General features: G+C 36.3%; 1 protein-coding gene across 1 annotated transcript; it reads right to left on the bottom strand.

Moving 5' to 3' along the window:
- Positions 1-152: 152 nt before the first annotated feature.
- Positions 153-14,701, bottom strand: LOC116032042 (DNA damage-binding protein 1-like). Its single transcript, XM_031274430.1, has 19 exons — positions 14,339-14,701; positions 13,480-13,528; positions 13,183-13,242; positions 12,966-13,057; positions 12,528-12,579; positions 12,002-12,064; positions 11,838-11,887; positions 11,074-11,149; positions 10,424-10,633; positions 10,123-10,229; positions 9,914-10,022; positions 9,073-9,273; positions 8,770-8,985; positions 4,977-5,087; positions 4,368-4,643; positions 3,142-3,416; positions 2,127-2,478; positions 1,071-1,355; positions 153-960 (listed from the first exon to the last, which is right to left on the bottom strand). Exons 1-19 carry the CDS (start codon positions 14,440-14,442, stop codon positions 379-381), a joined length of 3,270 nt encoding a protein of 1,089 aa, XP_031130290.1. The 5' UTR covers positions 14,443-14,701; the 3' UTR covers positions 153-378.
- Positions 14,702-27,956: the final 13,255 nt, after the last annotated feature.

Raw genomic sequence — 27,956 nt, 5'->3', positions numbered from 1 at the left:
AAGGCAGAACGAATTTGAATAGAGCTTGGAAAATAAATTTCAAATGACCAAAAAATTCTCCCACAATACAAATTACTTTCTGGTGACTTTCGGCTAGTTAAGTGCAAATAGAATATTTAGTTTACTGAGCGAATAAAGCGAAGCAGTGCAAATTTGTAGTTTAAAACGAAATCTATTTGGCAAAGAACATTCATAACTGGCACCACAGTTTGTAAGCAGTAACAAGACAAGATACATGCCACATCACAAAAATACAGAGACGGGAGAAGAAAGCTAAGATGTAGCCAGACTTCCAGAAAATAAAAAAAAAAATAAAAAAAAAATTGTATCCCAGACTTTATCAACATGGCAGTTCTTTTACAAGATAAGGATGCATGATTAGTGCAACCTTGTCAACTCTTCAACTCTCTTCATGAGTTCCTCCACAGGAACGGCCATAGCCTTCGATATCTCTTCCATCCGAACCCGGCTAAGGTCTAGGAAAGATTCGATTAAATCTCCATCCAAGAAGTTCTTGGCTTCGACGGTTTTCTTTTCATTATAAAAGGACCTCCATTGCTCGTGGCTCAGTCCTCCCACACCCTTTATCACTTTCCTTAAGTTTGTTTGCAGTTTCTCCAAGAAGATGTACTGGTCGTTTGGAAGTGAGGCAATGACTCCGATAACGCCATTCACCGTGCCAAAAATGATGGTCGGTATCTGGCCAACATCTGAGTCTGGCAGCCGCATGACCAGAGAACCATGTCGGAACCTATTAACAAACTCACCGAGGTGGTATTCACCGACCACATCAAGACGGCTGCGCTCCTCATCGGTGGCACCTTCGCTATTTTTCCGAACTGTGAAGAGGTTGAAATTGTTCTCAGCACCAAGGTAAATGTCATCATCAAGAATCTCAACAGCTGACATCCAATTAGCATTGTAATCACGCGCTCGCTCCTCAATAGCACCCTCCTCGTGCTAAACAAGAATGATGAGAATATCATCAACAGCGTTTTACAGTAATAGCAATCTAGAAATGCAGGGATGTAGCTTTGAAGCTAAAAAATGAAGGTATTTCCAAACATTACCTTGTATATTAACAGAGAAATTGATTTCATCAGATCACCTACAACAATAAAATCTCCACGAGTTTGAACATAGAGGGCTAATATATGACCATGATGTCCGCATTCTGACTGCAGTTCACGTGTTCCATCATCACGCAGCATCCACTTGTACAACTGAATCTTTTGATTGATTGCCGCAAGTAATTTTCCATTGAATGCATTTAAAGAGTATACAGCTCCCTTAGTTTCTTTCTCTGCAATTAATTGGAGCTTCCCATCTTCAACAATAAAAACTAATATTCGTCCCTGCAAATGTTTATTCCCCAAAACTAAACAAATAAATAGAATTCCATGCATCTGCAAATATTTATATTAATATGGACTCTGAGCTACATTGAGGCATCAGCTCATTCAAACAGTCAGAGACCAATATCTTCTGACTAGAAGTTCAGACATCTAAATAGTTTAGATGTGATACCTTGACTACACTATTCCTGCTATGTACTGACCAGAGATGGCAATTAGGAGAAACCAGTTTATGATGGTAGAATTATTTGGGGTATTATAGATTTTATAGAACTCAGAATTAAGTATATTTGATTTCTCTTCTGCCAAAAACAAAGTATTGCATCATGAGTATGAAATGGAGTTGAAATGATAAAAGGGCACACATGAATACAAAATATAGAGATGTGATAAAGCTATCACATTCAATAGAGCAGACTTTTATGGCCAGAATATTGAATAACTGTTCAAAACTTCATTGGACCATTTAGGCCCTTTTGGCCTATGTAAAAGGATTAGAAGATATGAAATATTTTTTGGCAAGAGAAAATGTGTTACTTTGGTGCAGTGGGAGTCTATCCTGTATCTAACAGAGTTGCAAAAGTAATTTATACCTGCAATTCTACTTGAATGTGTGCATACTCATTCATACCATTAACTTTGCAGAATTTCAGAAAGACTGATTTGCTGAAGAGAGAGAAGTCTAAACCTAGTAGTTAGATAACATTGAAGCACAGTGTGCCACAATGCTAGAGAGAATGGATGCATAAGTCTTGGTAAACAATATCATACCTTTGAAGGTTCATTTTCCTCTGGCATCACATATGCAGTTCCAACACAGTAGTACACATTACTATCATCAGAGAAGGAGCAGTTAAGTATGGAACAACCATACTCAAATTGATCGAGTGGGTAAGTTGATATGAACTCAAATGTTTGGTCATCTAGCAAGCGGATAAAATGCATTTCAGTATCATCTGCATTTGCCTGATTATACTTCAAACTACATATGGCAAATGTCCTGGTCTGTTCTTGATGGCAGATACGACGTGCATGCTCTCCGAGTGGAATAGAGCGAATATGCAGCTTCTGAATGTCATCAATGGTGCCAATTGTTAGCTCACCTTCTTTGGCAATTGCAAGGCTGTTGACAAAGGATAGAGTATTAAGGCACTGGATCACTCATTAATAACATATGCACTATCCAGACATTCTATGGTTGCACTTGCCATCCACTATTTTAAAAGCAACTTTATACAAGAAATGTCAACTTTGGTAAGAATATAAGGCATATAAAAAGGCATCTTTTGCAATTAACTTCATGTCTGTAACATTAATTAGTCATTCAATGGTTAGCTTACACAATTTCAGCCTTGTTAGCAAACAGCAAAATAAAGAGTAATCATGCATAGCTTCTCAAGTAACATAATAGCAAGATAGTGATTTTAATTTCTCTAATAGTACAGACACAGCAGTGCTCGAGTGAAAAAACAGGTTTGTTTGTTTCTGAAGTCAAGTTTGAGCAATTTCTAATTAAAGAACTGATGCACATTCTGCACATTTCTTCACGATTAGCATCCAAAAGTGTATCACCTTAGAAACAGTACGCTACAGATGCTACAGGAAGAAGCCTTTATACAAACCCCATCTGGAAACAATAACTTCCCTAAATATTTATAGTGATAGTAAACAAAAATAGGGGATGTTCAATGTTGATGCTTATATCAGTTTACTGCCATATCAGGAGTTGAGAATGGAATTCCCAATAATCAGAAACATTTCAGATAGAAGGTGGATAGAAAGTTACCTGTCTGGAAAGGCAGCAGAGTTGAAAGGACACATATGACTAACTTCTTTAAGGTTCACATTGCTGTAAAGGAGTTTCTTGTTACTGCTGTATATGACAGTTGGTCTATCAGAAGCAGCAAAAACATGTGTCGCATTCTTTGATGAGAAAGTACGGAGTGTTATGGGTTGAGTTCCAAGAGACACTTTCTTTCTATCTGCTAGCTCACCACTACGCATGTTCAAAATGAAACTCATGAGGTGACCATCTCCAAGGGCACATAGCAAATAAGATATCTGGAAAAAGCAAAGTGGCAAAACTTCAGATCAAACAGAAAATATATCATTCTGTGATTACAACAGGCAGCAGAGAGCTTACTCATTGCTTCAAGAGATAAAGCTGCATAATGATTGCATCCTAACTACAGATCCTACAATGATTGCACAATGACCATCTCCAAGGGAACGTAGCAACCCCATGGTATCCAAAGTTGTACAAGGATTTTTCTTGCAGTACCCAGTAAGGCTGTGTTTGGAAACCCGGAAAATGATTTCCTGGAAATCATTTTCCGGGTTTCCAGTGTTTGGCAAGAGAGGGGAAAATGTGGTCAATGGAAATTGTGGTATTGGTCAAAGGAAAATAGACCATTTTTTCAGGAAAATGACTTCCCACTTTTTTGGGGGAAGTCATTTTCCAAGTCTTCCTCAAGCCTCTGCCTTCTCTCATCAGATCGCGTCTTCCTCATTGGAAAGCATTTCCCGGCTGGAAACTTCCGGAAACTAGTCTGGCCAACTGGTTTCGCAAACCAGTCTGGAAATCAGTCGGCCGACTGGTTTCGGATGTGATTTTTTTGCTGTGTTTCCTAGACATTGTTATCTTTTTGTGATTTTTTTGCTCATTTTCCAGAAAATGAACCAAACACACCAAGACAGTTTTCTAGAATGCAACCAAACACTGGAAAGGAAAATGTTTTCTAGAAAATGACTCATTTTCCAGAAGTCATTTTCCTAGTTTCCAAACACACCCTAAGTTCAAAATGCATTTATACAAAATTTGCAAGAAAAAGAGCCCATACTATGAGGTTATATTTAGTCTGGTGTAAAATGTTAGGAAAAAAACATCTTCCCCATTTTCCATAGATACAAGGAAAAATATTTTCCTAGTGCTGTAATTTCTCTTCTAATACCTCATTACAGATCCTACGTGTAGAGCACTACAATATTCACAAGACTAAGAAAAGAACTTACCCCTTCAAAGGAGCACAGAAGAACAGAGCGAGGAATTATTTCTCCTCCCAATTGCTCCGTTCTAATGAGATTCAATTCAGGTAGTGAATACATCCTAACACTTATGTCAGTCCACATCCCCACTGCAGCTAGATGACTATAGTTTGGATTATCACCAATTGGATTTATGTCCAGACAGGAGATATCATACTCCAACTTCGCATGTTTTGATTCAATCAACCTTCCGTCACCAATTTCTAGGTAAACTAAATGACCACCCCCTGTAGCCAATAATACCTGTACAAATATAAAACAGCATCTAATGAGCCAAAAGAGCTAACCAATTGACATAAAAAATATATTCACAGGCCAATACATGCAAGTGATTAAAATTTGAATCCCTTCCGAGGCTCAACACCCAAAGACGAACATATTCAAATATAATGCATGAAACAATGTCCAGAGTCTCTGAAGAAAAGGAATCAAACAAGAGAAAACAAAAGGAAAAGAGTTTTCCAAGAGGTTGAAGCAAAAATTGCTACAATTGTACTGCAAATGCATCCAAAACTTGATCAACCAATGATAGCAATCTCTATTGTGATTCTAACGCAAAACTTATCAATGGATGACCTGTGTGGCATTTGCTGTGGCAACATTGATTGAAAAATTGGCTGGAGCATGCCATTCATCTTTCAGCTCTCTGGAGGTAGAGCTGACCAATCTCACTGAGTTTGAAGTAACCTGAAACAGTGAATCAGCAATTGCATAGTGTTAGAAGAAATGAGTCCACAAACACCAAGGAAAAATGAAAAATGAGTTTTGCTTCAGTTGCACTAAATGATTTTCAGAGATTTTCTTATATATAGTCTACATGTTAGAAAACAAAGGATTTATTTATCTGGGAGAAAAATAAATATACTCCGTATTAGATAAAATGTCCAGATTCAGTTCCAAACTTCACATAATATGTTAATTGTGCTTCAAACAGAAACAATTACATAATGATTGTTTCTGAAAATGAAAATTTTTCCAAAAGAAAAGTCATAACAAAAGTATATATTAAGCATATTTTCCTATCTTCACCCCAAACAACAGAACTGTTTCATGAACTTTAAAAAGCAATTATGCACTGAACTTTAAAAAGTTGCAATTAAGTACATGAACTTGTTATTTTAGTGCATCCAAGCTTAACAGCCGGTTAACTCCAACGTGGTGGCTGACATGTCCTTTTTAAAGTCCATCTCATATACAAATTAAAAATAAAAATTAATATTAAAAAATAAAAAATGTTGAAGACAGCCATGGCTGGCTGCCTTCTTCTCCCTCCTTCGTCTCAAGATTTGGAGGGGAAACAATTATTTAAAAAAAAGAAAAAAAAAAAAAAGAAAAAGAAAAAGAAAAAGAAAAAAAAACATTGAAGGTAGCCATGTCTGCCTTCTTTATCGTGAGATCTGGAGACAAAGGAGAGCTTTCATCAACAATGGCACTCAGCTGAGGAAGGCGATGCTGCCGTCTTCTTCAGATCTGATGAAGGCGGCAACTGACTTCTTCAAATTTGAAGAAGGCAGCAACCGTTGCCTTCCTCAGATCTGAGGAAGCCAACGGCCATCTTCATATCTGAAGAAGGCATCACAACTGATCCAGACAGGAACGGCACGACAGCAGGAGCAAGACAGTGACGGCGAACACAAGTATGAGTTGGAGCAAGATAAATTTGAAATAAAATATTATAAAAATGATATATAATATTATTATAAGATTAAATATACTGTATAAATCAGATGAGGCATAGATGTGGCAAGTGACAGAATGTTAACAAATAAAAAGTGGTAAAAAAGACTTGGATGCACAATTTTAATGAGTTCAACTGTTCAAGTGTGCAATTGGAACTTTTTAAAGTTCAAGGGTCTAATTGCTTTTTCACCAAAAGTTCGAGAGCTTATTTGAACTTTTTCCCAATATTTTATAGTTTCACGTGGAAAATTAGAATTTGAAAAATTTTTAACGGTTCAAAATGGAAAATGTAAAACATTTTTTGGTTACTAAATAGGCCTTGGTTTCTTCTTCTTCTTCTTCTTCATTTTTTTTTTTTTTTTTTTTTCAGGTTGGGTTTGAAATGTGAAAAAAGAAGCATATAAATCTTTCTTTGATAGGTAAAGGAAATAAGCAAAGCACAGGAAATGCCAATCCATTCGCATTAAACATAGCTCATTGGAAACTTGCTAAATGTGATCTTGGTGGGTTTCCCAAGAAACACGGTTAAAATTTTTCTTAAAAAGAATTATAGAAAAATAAAAATAAAAACAATCCTTTCAACCTCTTACATGCTAGCCAATTTCTGCCAGGCAAAAAAACAAGCAATGTAGTAACATCAACTACTCTCTTGTAAGTGGCCTCTATTTTATAAGAAAATATGAAGAAACCTATTGATATTATAGCAAACAAAAAGAATAATCATATCTTATAAATGGAGTGGACCAAATATTTGGGAGGCATTTGGTTTTAATCATATAAGATAACCAAAGTAATCTGAATAGTGAATATAGTTATGCTATATAAATCTTGTCTAGTTCAAGTTATAAGATAACTAACAGTAATGACATTTATTATCACATCAAATTTTGAGGTAATGTCAAGGTAATCATTACCTTATCCACCTCAAGTATTGTAAGATAAGGTTAGTAGTGGAATGATTTTTCATCTTAGCCGGTTAAAATATACACACACATAGGGGATGAATCAAGTAAAAGTCATTGCTCTTAGTAAAAACTACGAACATTTCACCATCGTCAATCACACAAAATTTATGATTGCAGATTTAAAGAAATAGCAGTGGCATAATGGTAAATAAGTAAAAAAAAATCCAATGACTAATGGAAAATGTAATCCAACTTTCAAAGTTTTTGTTTTGTACTTTTAGATTATCGTATTGTGATTTAGTGCTTATACTTTGCACTTAGTAGTGTATAGTGCACTTTCATCTGTTTGATTATGCAATTTAAACCATTTGAAAAATGCAATTGTAGCATTCATCTTCTTCCCTATTAGAGTTTCTATTATTCACTTATTATGCATCCAAAACTACACCTTTAACAATCCTATAGCTTACTTTTAAACATTTAGGTCATGCGCTTCTATTATTACCACTATGCACTTTTAGAGTTTTGTTGTGCACTTTTGGAATTTTTGCCACTTTCACCATTTTTGTTATGCTCTTTATAGTTTCGTTTATGCACTTTTAGATAACATATCATGCACTTTTAGTGATTTAAACTTTGCACTTTTTTATTTCATATTGGCAGTTTTAGTGATTATACTCTACACTTTTACATATCTGTTGTGCACTATATCATATTATGCACTTTAATATTTATACTCTACACTCTTAAGATTTCGTATTGTGCAGTTTTAGTAATTATATTCTTCACTTTTAGAATTTCTGTTATGCACTTCAAATATCATGTTGTGCACTTTATGTGCTTATACGTAACACTTTTAGGTTTTGCATTATGCATTTTTAGTGCTTATACTCTACTTTACATTATGTATTGGCACTTTTACTGCTTATACTCTACACTTTTGGATATCATTTTGTGCACTTTTAGTTTTTATACTCGGCACTTTTAGACTTTATATTGAGCACTTTTAGCGCCTACAGTTTGCACTTTTAGACTTTATGTTATGCACTTTTAAACATCACATTGTGCACCTTTAGTGATTATACTTTGAACTTTAATTATTACAACTATGCATTTTTATCATTCTTATAGTGCACATTTAAAAAAATTTCTGTGCACTTTAATCTTTCTTAAACAACAGATTTGTATCATTATTCATTCATCCAAGTAAATACACATTGAGATAGGTAGAAATATGAGCTTGTGATAAAGCTACACCTAATTCAAGATCAGTTAATATGAAAACTATAAATAAAGGACCAAGATCTCCTATGAAATATAAAAGATCATTCATACATAACATAGTCCGAGCAAACCCACTTAAAATCTTTACTGAACTATGACGGTCAAATATGCCTTAACAGAGTAGCCTAACAGATTATTACACCTAATTACAACCTCTAGATCAAGCAAAATGAAAGGTCAAGATGAGTACACAAGTTCACAAATGATTTAAGGGCATTAAAGTAAAATGCTCTTTTTAACTAAAAAGATAACACCCTCAACCAAACAAATTAATATTACATCCCCCAATCTTAACCAAACATAAATTGAGCACCTTCCAGGTTATATCCACAAGGCAATGTCTTAGGGAGTAATTTTAATAATCTAAGGTAATATATAACATTCTGTGAATCAAATGCCCCCTTATAGCAAAATCTAAGGAGACTAAAAAAAAAAGATGAATACTAATTACTAAAAATGCAATAATGTTGAATGTTCTGCAAAAGTACTCGTAATGGTACCTGCACCAGCTGATTGTAGACAGCATCATGGCAAAACAAAGTCTGTACTTGAGAGTTAAAACCTTCTATCTCAGTTTCTTCCAGTTCATCCTCAAGGTTCATTGCCAAAATTCGTGTCTCGCTAATAAAGCTCACAACTAAGAAAGTGTCATATGCATCATCTGTAGCAGATCTAAGTGACCACATCCCCTTGATGCCTTGAAGTTCTACAGATGCCTACAAGTCACAGAGACACAACATAAGTTCATCATGAAGATGAATCAGGGAAGTATATTGAGAGAACTTCACTTTGAGGAAGCAAACCTGTTCATTAATCCCGATTCCATTCCGAACAACTCGAAGAGATCCATCTTTATATGCCCCTGAGCAAGTTACAACCTGACCTTGACCTTGCCTTTCAAGATCAACCACACAGAAGTCCACAATTGGTCCCAAATTGACATATCTTTCTAAAACTTCTACATAAGAACCTTTTGAATCAGGCTGGAAATTAAGCTTTATAAGCTGCATTAAATGGGAAAGAGAAAAGTCAATATTAAATGCCAAAAGTTTTGCATTCAAATTGGAGGAAATGGAAGAACCAACGCAGAGTGATATAATGCCAGCAGATGATTGCCACAACAGCAAAATGTCCAACCAATTTAAGTTGTTGATAAATATTCCATGATATGGAGCTATGAATGCATGCTCAATAATTAATATTGCATATCCAACTTGATGTTTCAAGCAAGTTAGGTACTAGTGTTTTGTATTTTCTGAAGTTTGCTGCTGGTGGTAGACAATTTAGACCAACCCACTACTTCACATATGATATATACAGTCACTAGTCTAAGGATCTAATGATTATTTTCCTCTCTAAGAGGAAGTATCCCATACTCAATTTTATTTGAACATATAGCACAAATATATATTCCCAAGAGATTTAGCAAATAAACAAAAACGGTTATAACCACCCTCCCAGCATAAAAGGTTGAGAACAGGAAACACCCCTTTAAAAAAATACATGTTGATCACCTAAGCTAGATCCAACAAAGACAAATGATAAATACCTTTTCATTTAGCAAATAAAAATGATATGAGGGGTATAGCTATTCTCACAGCATAAAGCGTTAAAAACAGGAAATGCCCCTTTTTAGCAAAATACCTGTGAATCACCAAAACTAGATCCGATATAGACAACAGCATTATCCAGGTACGAAATTGTTGATGCAATTGAAGTTTCTCCCAAGAGCTCAATTTTTAGTCCAGTAACTCTATAAGAACCCAAAAGATAGGAAGCTCATTAAGCAAGTTGAGAAACATACTGTAAGCTTTAACTGAAGGTACAAATAACGGTTCATGAGTGCTACCCACTTTTCTTTTTCATGAGTTATAACAAGTAGATGAAGTAGCCCATTTTGATCCCCAAGTAAATAGCGAGAACCATCAGCATCAACCCTTCCATATGCTCTTGTAATGGACTAGAAATAGATTTCAAAGTGGAAATAAAAACCATTAAGAAGTTTCATGTCACTATAGGAAGTTCTAATTTGGTGAGCACATGGGCAGGGGGAATTTTACTATAAAGCATTACAAATATATATATGTGTATGTGTGTGTGTGTGTGTGTGTGTGTGTGTGAGAGAGAGAGAGAGAGAGAGAGAGAGAGACTTACAGGTTTAATGGGAATCGCTTTAAAAGCTGTGGCACTACAATATACAATGGTTTCTTCCCCAATAATAAGCACACCACAAAGGGGCGATGGCACAGGGATGAGCAAATCAGCTCCATTATCAAGATTATTTTGAGACCATGGACCTTCAATAAAATCTTTATCTTTCAAAGAAACCTCATATGTTTTGACATGACGAGCATCTTTGTTATCCTGTCAATCATGGTAAAGGATACAAGAATTAAATTTACTAAACAATCAGACACATGCAAAACTTTAGGAAAACCCTATAGACAACTTTAAGAATGCATACAAGGGCACAAATAAATACAACACTATTGAATTATGCATTTGAAATCAAATAAGAGCTCAAGCTAGACTAGATTTAGGGAGTGGGAAGTGAATTATTTTGATGATGGGAAGCAAATGGGATTAGAAAGCAAGACCGTGGTTGAATCTGATACTATGTTGAATTACATGTTCCACTCCAACAAAAAAGTTTATGCCACTAGAAAAAGGGATAGCTTTATTATTCATTTATTTATTTATTATATTCCACAAAGATTACTTGGGGGCACGTAACTGGGCAACAACATAAAGCACATCAACAAAATTCGTCTGCCAATTTAGTCCATACAGAAAGCGCTAGAGACCTGGTAAAGAACTACGACAGTAGGCTTTGGACAACCATACAAGAATTTGATATCCAAAACTTGAAGTTCCTCGAGCCTGAAAAAAACAAAACCATGAAAAATCAACAGTCTGGGAAAATCCTAGAACTCAACAGAGACCCATACATGAAAACTAAAAAAGTTACTCCCTCTTGTTGGATTTTATTTGTCCTATTTATAATTTACTATTTATTAGTGAAACCAACTACTCTTTCTTTGCTTATTTACTTTAACAATTTCTTATAATTTACAAATTTGGCTTTTTGTTTTTAATAAAACATTTAATGTTGATTTAAATATATAAATTTTATTTAGAATTAAATATTACAAAAAATTGAATCATAAGCCTTTTATCCAAAAAAGACATACAAAATGAGTAAAGTACTTAGTTACCTAAAAGATAAGCAGTTTGCATTTTAGTCTCACTCAAATAATAGAACATAATGGTTGTCCTATCAGAATCACTATATTTGCTAAAACTTTACTTTGCTCCTTCAAGAATAATTAGAAAGAACACATGGCATTAGATAAACTTTCTCATTCATTTGGGTGCCTTAAGAGGGAAAAAGATAGTAACATCATTGTTTCTAGAGCATAATGAAAATGGGTAATAACTACCCGCTTAGAAAATAACTATGCAATTCATTGTCTTAGCCTCTTACAATTTGGAGTCCATACACATTTATCGCTCAAAGTAACCTCCAAATTTTGTTACTGAATGAACAAAAGAGAGAGAAGATGGGTACCTGATGTTAAAAGCTTCCTTCAGCTGGCCTTTGTTATCAAATGGTATAACCTGGTAAGCAAATAGTGAATCATTCTCAAAGGTACTGACAAAGAAAAACTTAATGCAGACATGCAGTGAATCAAGCTCCAAAACATTATTTCATTTTTTATCAAGGAAAAATACCTTGAATAATCCATCATATAGGTGAAGTCCAATCAATCTGCAATCTGGGTCAATTATGCCAATCTAACAAAAATAAAGTTGGAAAAGGTTAATTCTAAAATAAAGAATTCTTGCACCAAGGAGTTGGAGTAGGCTCCTAGGCCATTCCTCACCACCACCCCCTGGGGAGAGGGGGCAATTGGGTGATACGGCACTCAAGCCAAGACCCTAACTCCACCACAAAAGCTAGCTCAAGAGTGGAGGTTTGGCCCAAGCTTAAGTACCACTCCACAATTTCTTGTGGAGCCGATGTGGGATCGTACCATTGGGGGAACATATTTTGTTGATTACTAATACAACCAAGCAGGGATGTACCTAGGCCCCTCCCACCAACAGGTGGTATACCTTCCATGCTTACAAATTTTAAAATAATAATAATGAGAGAGAACACCTAAATATAGATTTGTTCAAGCAGGGATATATTTCTGAGAAACTTAAATATAGATTTGTTCAAGCAGAAATATATTTTGAGAAACTTAAAGAATACCTGCCCATTATCTGTGGGACGTCCAATTCGATCAGAGACATCCCCCATCGCCCTACAGTCAACCAACACTTATAATTTTGTGAGGAAAAATATATAAAGATAAATAATAGCAGACCTAACAATTGGAATCACAAGGATAAAATCATAAAGGTCATCATACTGGAAAAATAAAATGAAATAATAAGAAAAAACAACGATGGGGAGATCTATGAGTGTTAATCAAGGTGTCTAAAGAACAGTTGGAATTAATTTGCACAGGCAGGATTTCATCAATGATCAACACTTTTTTCTAATAGTCCCATAATGTAGAGTAAATATGCCCATGAACCATAGAAGGTTACTAGCCTACCATTTAGGTTAGTGGAGGTAGCCGAAGCAAGTTATAATTTTCACTTCATAGAAAGAAAGTAATATGATAGAGGAGCTTTGAAAGCAGACCTCGTAATAACCTCAGATATCTCTGCATCCCATTGAAGAACACAGAATTTGTATCTTTCAGTTGCAATGAAAAGCAGATCTTGTGTTTCACCCTGCCAATAAGCATTTCACACATGGAGTATATCATAACCAACATGTAGCTATCACAGCTGTTGCACCATATGCATTTTTTATTGTCTTGAAAAATGTATATCACAGGTTCAACACTTTGACTCACATGTGGACGAAAAAGCTCAAGTGTGGCAATTCTTCCATATATTGGCACATCCAACATTGGCTGTAGAAACAAACTTACAGAACTCAAATTCATAATTTCAGGATGATTATGAATATTGTTGCTGTGGGATGAAGAAAGAAAATGTCATTGCATGGTGTAGAAATGAATGATGATCCTTTATTCATTGTTAAAATGAAAGAATACTAGCTGTAAGGATTAGATAATATTTTTCCCAGTATACGCTGGAAGCTTCATCCATGACATTTTCTAGAATGTAACAGGAGAAAGCTATTGCACCTGTAAACCTTGAGGAGTGAGTAAATGAATCTCGATTCGAGTGCATTTCCTGATGGAAAATTATATCACAAAAAAAAATTAACAAATCAAATATAAAAAAGAAATTCAATATTAAGTATTCAGAAATATACCAACTTGGCAGAACTTGTATACTCAAGAGGAATCACAGCTTACTTTTTACATAGGCAATCAATATGCACAACACTTGGCTGGAGATCAGTTTTCAGACTTTTAATCTCAGTATGAATGTAAAGCATTTCTGTTATTCAGTACTCTTAGTTTCCTCTAAAATGTACTATGTCTCATATTCTTTCCTTTCTTTTCCATCATCAAAAATGATCTGCTGAATGGAAGGCCAGTCCCTTTCTTCTTGCTTTCTATTCACGGTCTCCTCTCCTTTTCCTTTTCCATTCTAGGCAGCCAAACCGTATGCATTGCATACAGCCTTCCTCTTCTTTTGTTTCATTTCTTTCCTTTCCATACATGATATATAGAACATAAAAATGATTGGGTCCCCCCACCTCCATCCTAAACAAACAAAGCCTTAATTTTTTTTCTCCTAAATGATTCTCCCGTAACTACATTTCAAAGATCAAAGCTATAAAGAATAAGAATAGCTAGAATCTATATGTATGTAAAAGTAGGGCAGAAACTAGACATATTCATGGATGAAGGGTCACAAAATGAATAGTTCTTTAGTCTCCTAGGGTGAATTAGGTGGATACTGGTGCTGGCAGTTCAAGAAATAACTAGAAAAACATACCAAAAATGAATATACAATGAAAAAGAATAACTAAGAGTATTTCATCGGAGAGTTGTTGAATAATGAAAACACATCGATTTGAGAGAGTAGGCTTACGCGATGATGAGATTGAGCTCCTGCGGACCAGTAAAATTGCCGACGCAGGAATGCGTAACGTTAGTTGGCTTGTGAGCCGTCACCACATAGTTCCAAACGCTCATCTCTCTGTCTCCGTCTGTCAATCACTCTTAAAACCCTAGATAATCTCGCTGTCGCTCTCTCTCAATGTATTAACTTGTGTATCTGATAGGAGGAAGCTCCTCGGTCAATCGGAGCTGCTGCTGAGAATGCAGGAAGAGAAAGATAAAAGTGTTTAGAAATGTGAGAATTTTTCAATTTCTTCACTGGGGAGTGAACACAGAACGAGTGTGGAGAGCGGGACTGCGACAAGGAAACCTCTAGACTCTAGTACTAGCAAACCGAACCGGTCAGGAGAAGTAGCGTTGCCAGGTTAACACTTGGCTCTGTTGGGGCGGTTGTTATACACCATTTTGTAGACCATGGTCCGAAAATGACATCGTTTCTTTACTTAGATTGTGTTTGGAAATTCGAAAAATATTTCTGGAAATCGAAATCATTTTTCGTGTTTCCCATGTTTAGCTACACTTGAAAAACTCAGTCAACGGAAAATGATTTCCGTTGACTGGAGAAAATGAGGCCAAAATGGCAGAAAATGACTTCCGCCCAAAATGGGCGGAAGTCATTTTCCGCCAATGGAAAATGATACTGTGCTTGGTCATATGCTATGGTTTTCGGCGCCGGAAACCAGAGCAGTTCTCTAGTTTCCCGGTGGAAACCAGTTGCTCTAGTTTCCGCCAGAAACCAGAGGGGAGGGTTTTTTTTTAAATTTTATTACTTAAAAATATTATTTTACCTTATTATAATAATTTTAATATTTTAAATAAAATAATAAAAATATATAATTATACAATTTTACTCATTTTCCAGAAAACGAACCAAACACACAAAGACAGTTTTCCATAATACATCCAAACACGGAAAATGAATCGATTTTTCATAAAATGACTCATTTTTCAGAAAACATTTTCCAGAAGTCATTTTACTGCTTTCCAAACACACCTTTAAAGAAACGGATGCCATCAAGTATTAACGAAGTTCCATAAATGAAACTATAGTTCATCTCAAATAATACTGCATCATATTTGTTTTTATATTATCAAATGAAACTGTAGTAATATCAAAATGAAACTATAGTTGTGTTGAAAGGAAAATTGTAGTGTATATAAAATGGAATAGAATAATAGTTTCACACATTCGAGTGTATATTGTCCAATGAAACTGTAGTTATATCGAAATGATATTGTAGTTGTGTTGAAAGGAAATTGCAGTGTATTATAAAAGAAATTGTAGTTGTGTTGAAAGAAAAATGAATAACAATTTCACATATTTGAGTGTATAATGTCGAATGAAATTGTAGTTATATCGAAAAGAAAATGTAGTTGTGTTGAAAGGGAACTGCAGTGTATATAAAATGAAACTGAATAAGTGAATATGTTATACACACAAAGCTAATGCACTCGGAACGGAGCCGTTTCTACCGTTTCTTTTCAATAATCAAAACAACGTCGTTTTGATATATGGACTTCCATGCATTGTGAACCGTGGTCCATAGTAAATTTTGCGTCGTTGGGGAGAGTTAGTTTAGCTGTTTAGGTCCCATTTGGCAACTAGCACACTGGTGAAATTTAGAGGCCCATTTACTAACTGGAAATTTTCTCCAGTTTTTTAGAAATTTAGAAAATTGGAGAACAGAAAACAGAAAACGGAAAACATATTTACTAGCACTGTTTTCCATTTTGAAAACAAAAAACAAGTTTTCAATTTTCTAGAAAACTGAAACACTATTAAAAACTGTTTTCTAAATGGAAAACATAATCATCTATCATCTATTAGACTATATGTCACTATAACCACATTCTCACCATTATCTACTTACATATTTATTCATTACTATGATTACATTTATTATCATATTCTTTTACTTATCATCATCTTCTATCTTTTATACTTGCATTACTTATTTAAACACAACTTATTTGCTTATGCTTAAAATTATACATCATTCACATTATCAAAATTAAAAATTGAAATCTATACCACGTTTTATATTTTGATTGAACTCAATTAATTATTGGTTTAGATATTTTTATTTATGTTATATCGGATACAAGTTTGTCTAGATATCGGATATCAAAATTTCACATATATTATTATACTAGTTTTTTCTACGCGCTTTGCGCGAAGACTTGTGCCCAATATTTAAACCCAATTAGTAAATCATTTTGAAATAGATATAATGCATTTTTTTAGTTGTCGAAGTTTCATAGATATTCGAGTAAAATTTTTGTTGTGTATGTATTTGAAATTAATGGCGATCTAAGAAACCCCACAATTAGGTTTTTTCTTTTCAACGAACCCCACCACATTTCTATTAACACTTTAGGAGCCTTGCTTGGGTTCTATAGCAAAGAAGACCAAGAGAGCTCGTGGTATAAACAACTTCCTTGGGACTTCGGCGACTTTGAAACTCCAAAGAGATATTGGAAAGAAATTGCAAAGCCATGAATTGAGTGGAGTGGGGCAAGAGTACTGCAATCGCATATCAAAAGAGATGATATTCGGGTGGTTAGGCGAATTTTGGCTCACTCATGGGAAGGGCGCACATGTAACTTTGCAAAAGTCTACCGAACTGATTTATTCGCGCTTTGGAGCATGGACACAAATACACCTGTGAACATGGGGATGGTGTGCAAAGGATGGCTGAAGGCACAACAGCAAGCAAAGGTCACTTCAGTGTTTGTGGGACCTTTGGTCACGCAACTATGCATAGCCTTGGGATATCAGGCCAGAATGGAATGGATCGAGGAAATCATGAAGAAGGCGGCTATGACTCCTCTATCGCTCAAGGATCTATCCACTTTGAACCTCGGTCAAACACGACGAGTTAAGAGAGAGGCAAAGGCAATCAAGAAGAAAATGCCCAAGCTACCAAAGATGGAAATGGAACCACCACCACCTTCTTCATCCTCAACAACTCCGCAGCCCAACACACCTCTTGAGCAAACTCACACATCCTCAGCAAATCAACATTATTCTACCCCAGTCTTGTCCCCAAATAATTCCATCTTCAATGAATCAGTGGCACCATCCGCGAAAGATCCAACTCCGGCTCAGTCATCTTCACTACCGGCAGCTCCTTCACGATTCACAAAAGTCACTGATTGGAAGACAATGCAAAACTTCCAATATGAACTGCATCTCGAACAGGAAACATTTCTGGAGCAAAGGGAAGCTAGACACTATGAACTCCTTGAGGAAATGAGTATGCAAATCAACTTCCTTCGGGAAGAACTTGCAAGGAGAGGACCCGGTGCAGGGCAATGAAAGGAAAATAGCTGGAATCTTGTCTCACGAAAAGATTGACTGTTTGAGTAACTCCTGATTGAATTTTGAGAATCTGTCTGTGAACAATATTTTATTTTTATCTGCTTTTATTGCATGTTATTATGTTTGTCCTGTTATTACCACGTTTCGTCCAGCCAAGGACGTTAAACGTGGCGCTCTTGGGAGGCACCCCAAGCCCAATAAGGAAGAGATTAAACCAAGGAAATAGATGGTCAGAAAAGGTAAATCCCTTACTACTCATCCTTTGTTCATAAATTCTGTTGTGGGGTATTCTGATTAGGAAAGAAAAAGGTGCTTAATTCACTTGGGAAGAAATGCCGAGCAAGGTATACCTTTCTTTCCCTTTTACAAAACATAGCTTTGTCCGATGATTAAAATGGATATTCTTGTCCTTTGATTGACTAGTCTAATGAATGCATGGTCTTTTGGGTGTTTTTATTTCGTAGAAATGTCCAAGCCCAGGAAACACTTTTAAGTGTGGAAAGGTGCTTCTTGTTAATTGTTCTTTTGACCCTGCTCCTTTTCCACCATTCCTCATCAAAACATCGAGGACGATGTCATCTTTTAAGGTGGTGTTTGGAAACCCGGAAAATGATTTCTGGAACATTTTCCGGGTTTTAGGTGTTTGGAAAGATGGAGGAAAAGGTGGTCAATGGAAAATGAGCCTCTAGTCAATGGAAAATAACCCCATTTTTCAGGAAAATGACTTCCTCTTTTTTTGAGGGGAAGTCATTTTCCGGAAAGCTAATCGCCTCTCGCCTCTAGGCTTTTACTCCTTGGCTCCTAGACTTCCAGTTGTGCTCCGATTTCTTCTTCTTGGCAATAAAGATCTGTTTTTTTTTTAAATTTCCGAGCAGAAAACGCCGGACTGGTTTCGGTAACCAGTCCGACGTTTTCTGCTCGGAAACTGGTTTCCGACTGGTTTTCGAAAACCAGTCGGTCGGAGTGGTTTGCGAAACCAGTTCGACTGACTGGTTTCGCAAACCAGTTGAAACCAGTAAATCCACTGGTTTCGCACACCATTGGATTTACTAGTTTTGAATTTATTTATTTTTTTTCATTTTATTTTGATTTTTTTTTATAAATGAATGATTATAAAAATTATTATTATAAATGTTGTTATATTTAAACAAATTAATTAAAATATTTAATTAATACAATTTTATTCATTTTTCTGCCCATTTTCTGGAAAATGAACCAAACACACAAAGATAGTTTTCTGCTCTGCTGCCAAACACAAGAAAGGAAAATGATTTTTGGAAAATGACTCATTTTCCAGAAATCATTTTCCTGCTTTCCAAACACACCCTAAGTGTGGAAAGGATGCTATGCATATGATGGGTAATCAACTGAGTTGTTAAGGTTTAAAGTTAGAGACTGTGTTGTTGTCAGTACTATCTAGGAGGACTCTTAATCTTATGCCGGACAAATTTTTGAAATATGCTTTGGAAGCTACATATGGCACACACTGCACCACCAAAATTTGAAATTTTTGAATGATTGCATGTTTTTCGTCTTCTATTTTGTTGGGACCTTAGTCAAGGATCTCTCGAAGTGGGAGTGTGTACCCCCTGAGTTTTAGAAAGATAAAATTAGCGAAGCCTGGGAAATGAACTAAATCTGGTAGGGCTTGGGGCAAAAGGTGAGCCTTTGATGAGAAATGTGAGTAAATCTCGATTCCCAAGTAAAAGGCATGAGGGGTTGAAACGGTGAAAGTTCGAAAAAGGCTTAGAAAAATGTTGGCCACTCCTAGAGATAAGATTCAAGGGTAGCCATCTTGCTAGGATATGGGGCAACCATTGCACAGTCTTCAAAGAAGCGTGGAGATCCATGTGAAGTCGGTTGTCCCAAAGAGATTCTAGGAAATGAGAAAATTGAGAAGAGGTGAGCCGCCCCGCTTGGATTCGAGCACCCATTGCACTGACGTTCGAAAAACATGGAGATCCATGTGAAGTCGGGTCACTCGAGAATAAGATTCGAGGGGGTTGAGAAGAAAGAGAAGATCGCCCAAGCCACGGTGACGAGCGGGCCATGTCCCTACCCTCACTTAATTTTTAGTATAGGGGCTTTGGCGTATGGATGGACTTTTGGCTAGGGTGTGCACATCATTCCCACTAGTGGGATCGACTTTTAGGCCCCAACAAAATGAAAGATAAATTTCCGTTGTTTGCATGATTGAAAAGTATGAGTGTTGTTTTTGAAACCTACCACTGAAAACCTTCACTTCCTCAGCATATTCCTTACATTTTGTTGACCTAAGCTTAATAGTCTTGGTAGATAGTAAAGGGAATTTCACTCGCTCTGTTCCAAAACACCTGCACACAAATCTTTTGATCGACCCACTCACACTTAATTGTTTTTGGCGCTTAGATGATTAGGATTTAAATAGCATGCTTGCTTGAGGACAAGCAAGGTTTAAGTGTGGAAATTAAACTTTGATAAGCACCAAAAACAGTCAAGTTTCGGGTCATTTCTGGACAACTTTATACTGTTTCACCATCCATTTATGATCATCTTTCGTGATTAAAGTCTCTGATTAGCACCTAACTGAAAAATCCAACTCAAAGGATGTGTTTTGAGTCATTTCCGCAGGGTATAGCAAAGTCCTAGGCCAAAAGAAAGCAACAAACGAAGAATCAGCAGAGTAGGAGGACACCACGAGACCAACACGCGTGGTGATCGGCGTGGACTATTTCCAGTGTGCAACCACGCTTCTCCACACGCGTGGTGATGGCGTGGACGCGTCCAGTTAGGGCAACAACGGAATTTCGACTTTTTGGACAGCTATTTAAACCCTCATTTCTCATTTTGAGGGGGGACTTCCACATATTTTCAGATCTGATTTTCTCTTTCCATTCCTTCCCCTTCCCCTTTGGGGAGGAAAAACAAACTCATTCCCACTAGAATAGATTAGTTTTCTTAGATTAATGAAGATGGATGAAAGGATTGAAGATGTAGAACACATGTTTCCTTAGGTATAATACTATGTTCTTGAAAAAGATTGTTCCTTTAAATTATTGCTTTACCTAATTTTACTTTGTTGTTCTTGAATGTTCAATATGTTTGAGTAGAATAGTTTGGGGTGTGTGTGCCCATGCTAGATATTTGATTGATGCTTGAATTTTGCCTATGTTTATGGAAATGTTGGAGTAGGATTGTAGTCTTGTGTGGGTGATGTTCTTCATGCTTTGCTTCTATTTCGGCTGGAATAGTTAGTGAACTTGGTGAAAGCGAGAGTGTACGCGATAGCGGCCTCTCCCGAGTCCAACTCATCTACATCCCTGCCCTTAGTCCAAAAGGATAAGGTCCGGGAGGAGATGTAGGAAAGGTGTTCGATAAAATGCCTCAACCGAATGAGGATTGAGAGTCTGAGTGTGACGCCACTCGGTACAAATACCGTGACTCCCTAGTTCAATTCTGAAACCCATTTTCAAACTTCACATGATAATCAATCATTTGATTTAGCCATGGCACGCATTCCCTTCATACCCTTTATATTACTTAGTTTAATCTTGTTCTCAAACCCCAACATATCATCTAAATGACCTCAGTAATCCTTGTAACTCTTACCTCTTAACATCCTTAATGTCCACACTAATTTGCTCCAATTTGTCATCCTTGAGAGACACGACACTGGGGGACTTTTCCTCGTTTTACCACTCATCACACCTCACCACGAATACATACCTTCATAGAGGAGGGAGACTTTGTTTATCACACGCAATACTACTATACTATACTCAAATCACTCACTCTCACTAAGTACACAGATCTACATTGTGGCATTGTTACTCATTTGTCTATTGTCTTGATTACTCATTGTATTCAACTATTATTATTCAATCTCAATATTATCCGATAACATATTTACCGTCATTGGTTCTTTAATTGAGAGCTGAGGCCAAATCTCAGACAAAGCTCTACATATTACAAAAGAAGGCTGCCCGGTGCCTTCTAGGGCAGGGCGTCCGCCTCCTCATCAGCGGCGTTTGCCTCTTCTTTATCCAGTGACGTCCTGCTCATCAAGTGGCGTCGTGTAGTACCCCGTAAATTCGTTCAAGCCTTGAGACCGGTAATTATTTCCACCGGGCAATTTATTTGATTTAATTGGGCTTAATCTTTCCAATTGATATACATATATATTTTATTCCAGAATTAATTATTTATTCTAAGGCCCAATTCTTGATTTAATTCTTGTAAGGGATTTATTTCAATTGGATCCTTACAATTCTTATAAGTAAGGGCATTTTATATAATGGCCCAATATATATTTATTCTTGGAGGATTAATTCCTTACAAACTAGTAGTATAATAAATAATGTGAGACCCATTTTATAAGGGCCCATTATTTTATGCCTTACCCTAATTGATACATACATAATATATGTAATGATCTTTCCCTACTAATATAAAAGCCTTGTACTTACAATCCTATTTCCCTTTTCATTTCCTGCAAATATAATCCACCCTACTCCTTTCACCTCTAAAGAACCCTAAGTGAATCCTACACTTTCATCTTCAAGATTCAATGCCAAGATTGCTCTTTTAGGATTGCTAAGGCTTGGTAAGTGTCTATCTCTAGGAATATACCTTGCATCATGTTATTTTCATAATCTTTATACAAGTTCTTATGGTGTTCTTTTGGGGATCTTTTGGGAAAAGATGATCAAGATGGAGGTGGTGCCTTGTGAGGTGTTTTGAGGTTTTCTTGGGTGAAGTGTGCTTCAAGAGGTAACCATCCATGTCTCATTAAACCTATTTTCACTCATGATCTATATATATGACTTGGTGTTGGAATCCTGAGAATTTCTTTGTTGTTAGCCTATTGTTGGTTGTCTGTGAAGTCATTTTGATGGATTATGAACTTGTGTTCTTGATCCTTTGTATCTTGTTGTGTATGGATATTTATTGGTATGGATTCCTTGTTTATTTGGCTTCTGGAGTTGTAATCTGAGCAATATAATCCTATTTTTGGTATTCTGGAATGAACTTTGCGTAGTCTGTCTGATCTGTTCTGGGAAGGGTTGGATCACACTTACGGAGGACTCTAACGGAATAATGTGCCCTGTTGGTGCCTTCCGCAAGTGTGTAACGGTGGGGGATGGCGGAGGGAGGTCTTTCGCCAAGGTTGTCCGCCTCCTTCTTGCGGAGGAGTGTGGCGGAGCTAGGTGTTCCGTTGGTGTGTTCCGCCAGTTCTGATGGCATTCTGGTTCCAGTAACCTATTCTGTGATCTATTGTCTGATTGTTTCCCTTTTTGGTCTGGACATTGTTGGAGTATTTTGTTGGGTATTCTACCATGTCTTTGGAGTATTTATTCATATCTCTTGGTCCATATTTTGAGTCTCTTGGTTAGTTGAATCCTTGATTATACTACCTGGGAGTTGGTTTGTGTTCATAATCTGAGATGAACACTTTGAGTAGTTGTTCTTGGGCTGAGGTTGAGGTTGGATGTGGATGGTGGATCTTTGAGTATCTTTGGGGTTATTGGGCACTATTTGCCTTTGTGTATTTGGGCACTATTTGCCTTTGTGTATTTGGGCACTATTTACCTTTGTGTATATGGGCACCATTTGCCTCCGTGTATTTGAGGACTATTTGCCTCTATGTATTCGGACACGATTTGCCTCCGTGTATATTTCGGGCACGATTTGCCTTTGTGTATTTGGGGCACCATTTGCCTCTATGATTCGGGCATTATTTGCCTCTATGAACTGAGTTTGGATTTGATGATTGGTATGAGGATTGGTAAGTTGGTTGGAGGGTAAGGGTTAGTGTTATCCTTACGTTGAGGTATGTTTGGTCTCTTACTTGATTCTTGAGTTACATCATATCTCGTTGGTTATTGATTATTCTTGGTTGTATTCTTGTTTGGTTGTTTCTCATGAGTATTCCATTATATTCATGATTCGGTTGGATATTGGTATTGTTGAGAAGTCTTGGTTTATCTTTTATTCAGCGTATTGTTGTTGAGTATCCGATTTTAAATGCTGAACAATTCGTTGGTGTGTATATTCTATATGGGTGTGTAAACCTATTTACAAACTTATATATATATGTATTTCATTGCGGGTGTGAGTGGTGGTTGCTTAGCAGTCTTTTGCTAATGGCTTCTTGTATGTTTTCCAGGTATGGAATAAGTCTAAGTGAGAGCGCGTTAGAGCTTATCTTTATGAGGCGGCTTAGACTAGTTTATGTTGTTTTAGACTTTATGTTTTGGGCCTGTGTGTCAATGATGAGATTATATACTCTTGTTTAGATTTTGAATGTTTTGGATATGTTTTGAGGATTTATATAATTATATCTATGCAGTTTGGTTCAGTTTTTGGTTAGCCTGTGCATCTAGGCCGTGCTTTTCTTACCTAGATGTGGCATGATACCCCTTGGGTTATAAATCGCTTCCGCTATGTTATGTTTGATAGTTGAGATAGGCAGCTTTTGTGTTAAAGTTTAGCTATTTCGGCTTGTGAAAAGTTGGGGTGTCACACGTCGCCTCCTCAAGTGGCGTCGCCTCCTCAAGTGGCGTCACCTCCTCAAGTGGCGTCACCTCCTAAAGCAGTGTCACCTCCTCAAGTGGCGTTACCTCCTCAAGTGGTGTCACATCCTCAAGCAGCGTCACCTCCTCAAGTGGCGTCACCTCTCAAATTTCGTGAAATTAAAATAAAATAAAACTTTATTTCCTTAGGGTCAGCACGAGATTCGATCTCGCTAGCTACCTGACGGGAGGATGTTTTCTAGGTAAAGCTTAAGGCTTTGCTACGAAAACACCACACTCTATTCTCTTAGGGCCAACACGAGATCCAATCTCGCTAGCTACCTAACGGGAGGGTGTTTTCTGGGTAAAGCTTAAGGCTTTGCTACGAAAATACCACACTCTATTCTCTTAGGGCCGGCACGAGATCCGATTTCGCTAGCTACCTAACAGGAGAGCTGACCTTTGACCGAGCCTACGGTTGGTCGAAGTGAGCTCACACGCAAAACGCCAAAAAAAACAAAAAAAAATAAAAAATAATAATAATAAATATGTCGAGGCCATGCCTCGGCCAAACTTTGGTCGAGGTCGTCACCTCGGCCAATTTTGGCCGAGGTCGTCACTTCGGCCATGACCGAGGCCCCGTGCCTCAGCCACTGTGGCCGAGGTCCCGCACCTCGGCCACAATTATCTTACTGTTCGAAAAAAACACAATTTTACACAAGTTATTACTCCCAAAATCACCTCAACCACTCTCGCTGGCTAGGGAGTGGGGGGACTAGTGTTAGGATAATTGGGCATCAGTACCCGACTCGAATCATCAGCACTGACCCGAATGCAACAAACGGTCACCCGTTACACAAAGACGACACATTGATGGGATGATAATTACTCCAACGGCTCTCCATTATCACGACCCAGCACTCAATGAATGCTCGCCATTACCAGCACTCAATGCAGCTCACCATTACTGGCATTCCGTTACACTTACTAGAGGAAGAGCTAGTGTAAGTAGCAGACTTGTAGTAGAGGAGGGGGACTTTGTTTATCACACGCAACACTACTATATTGTACTCAAATCACTCACTCTCACTAAGTACACAGATCTACATTGTGGCATTGTTACTCATTTGTCTATTGTACTGATTACTCATTGTATTCAACTAGTATTATTCAATCTCAATATTATCCGGTAACATATATACCGTCAGTGTGTTTCACATGTCTGAAAACAATAATCAAGTGTTTCTTTATTTATGCTAAGTCTTAAGTTTGTTATACGAGAGCTAGGTTCCTAACAAGTCATATTAAAATTATTGAAATTCTTTTTGAATTGAAGAATCTTGAAATAAGAGCCTAAGAAGTGAAAATTAATATTGTGAAAGTGGTTTTGATATCACAAAGAGAATAAAATGTGAATTTCCTACTTTATTATCCCTCAAATTTTAAATATTTTTTTTTAATTTTTCCGTCAGTTTTAATGGTCGGGGACCAAGAGCGCCACTTCGCTCATAACTGAGAGACTAAAAATGAATACGGTCATAACTCAGGAATTGAGTCGGAACTTGGGTATTACTCAGGGACCAAACTCGCAATTTTCCCAAAAAAAAATAATTAACTAAGAGCTTGAACTTGATAAACAAAATTATTTTATAAGCTAGTATGCCGTAATAAGAAATAAAATAAAATATATTACAAAAGAATAATTAAATATGATACATATAATAAGTTACATAAACTATATATTTCATAATAATTAGAATTAAAAGAGAAAAAATAATAAATATGCATATAGAATCTTAGAAAACTTGAGTTGTGAGGAAATTACATTCTTTTCAAAATTCAATATGGAGGGTATGTTGCAATCATTGGAGAATATTGTATTCCATTGGGAAAGTAAGATAACATGAACCAAAACATGAAAATGTGATATTACAAAGCTTGCATACCCTTGGTTATGTTGTATAACTTGAACCAAATACTCACTTAGTCCTTTTTATTATTTAAAAATAATAGCCAACTTAGTCAATGAACCAGAAATACAATTGAGTCATACAACTTTTAAAAAATGCAACAGACTCCCTAGATATGTCAAATTCATGCAATTAGATTAAAAGTGACAAATTCATGCAATTAGATTAAAAGTGATCGATATTTCAGATTATAATCAAATATCTCGTTATTTTTTTTAAGACTTAACACTCTTCAAATATCTTCTTCTTCTTTTTTTTTTTTTTTTTTTTAACAATACATCTAAATATTTAGGGGAAAAATTATCAAATAAACATTTTAAGTTAGTCTTGGAAAAATTTGACTTGTTTGCTGCCTCTATTGAGGCTCAAACCCACTCCCATCATCCATGTGAGAGTGTTAACTGGGACACCGAATGTCACTAGACCACAAGGTCTTTAGTTGATTATTGGTACTTTAATTTAAGAAACACACCATTATGACAATTAGAGTTGCCGATTGAAGTCAACCACAATTGTGCAAGATTGAATACATTTATGGTCACATGAAAATTACACATAAATGATAGAAAGTCATATGGAAGTCATGTTAAGAGTAATTAGAAGATTACTTGCTTCCTATTTGGATTCAGTTAAATTTTTTGTTCATCGCTATCTTTTTTTACTTGGGAGATGCGTCCATGTGACAATAATAACTGTTCACTAAATTAAATTCATTAAATTAAAGAAGTCAACAATGACCGTCCAAGATGGAATACAACTGTGGTCACGTGAAAGATCTATGTAAATAATATAAGGTCATGTAGAAGAGGTAGACACGTTTGCATAAAAATGGTGGACAACTATCTGCCACTTTACTTTTTTCATTGAGAAACACACCTTTGTGACAATCATATTTGTTTAATGAAGTCAACTACAACTGTATAATATATCATACAACTATGATCACATGAAGGACCAATGTAAATAATATATAGAAGGTTATGTGGAAGTCGTTACTTGTAATTAGACGATTATCTACTATTTGGACTCAATTACATTTTTTGGTCTAGTATTCTCTTCTTCAAAGATACACCTTTGTGACAACCATAATTTTTCATTGAAGACAACCACAATCGTCCAAGATAGAATACAAGTATGGACGTGTGGAAGAAACATGTTATAGGACATATGTAAATTATAGAAAGTCCATGTTATTCGTACATAGACGATTACCAACTATTTTTACTTAATTGCATTTTGTATGGTTTGATTTTAAAAAGAGCGTTAAGACTAATGGCATCCACAAATCCCTTGCCAAATCAGTTACGTTTGACAAGTCACCATTTTTCTACAAATGCATGGATACTTAGAAAAAGAATAAAAATACTATGAGTGTGCTACATCTATGAACCTTGTAGGCGTTGTATGTTACGCGGGTCTACTGGCTCATAGAAAGTGAAAAACACGTACGTTATATGTGCTTGTTAGTTGCTGTATGTTACGTGTGTTTGTCACTTTTTTTAAATATAATATATTTTTAAAATAATAATAATAATAAAATATGTAATATTAATTGATGGTATACATAAGAAAAAAAAAATCCCCTACCAATTACCATAGTGTGATTTGTGATTTGTGAATTGGAGAGAGAGAGAGAGAGTCTTTTTACTTTTGATTTGAAGTGTTCCAACAGTTACATTTTGACTCTTGGGTCCACAACCCGGCTCTCACGTCTCTTTCACCACTCATCCAAGCTATTAATATTAAAAATTAAAAAAAAGAAGGAATTCCTCTTCTTTTTAAACTCTCTGCCCTCTCCTCTTCAGT

Source organism: Ipomoea triloba, chromosome 10 (assembly GCF_003576645.1).
Source record: "Ipomoea triloba cultivar NCNSP0323 chromosome 10, ASM357664v1".
NCBI classification, from domain to species: Eukaryota; Viridiplantae; Streptophyta; class Magnoliopsida; order Solanales; family Convolvulaceae; genus Ipomoea; species Ipomoea triloba.
The sequence above is the reverse complement of the archived record's forward strand: the minus strand, read 5'-3'. Positions and strand labels throughout refer to the sequence as shown.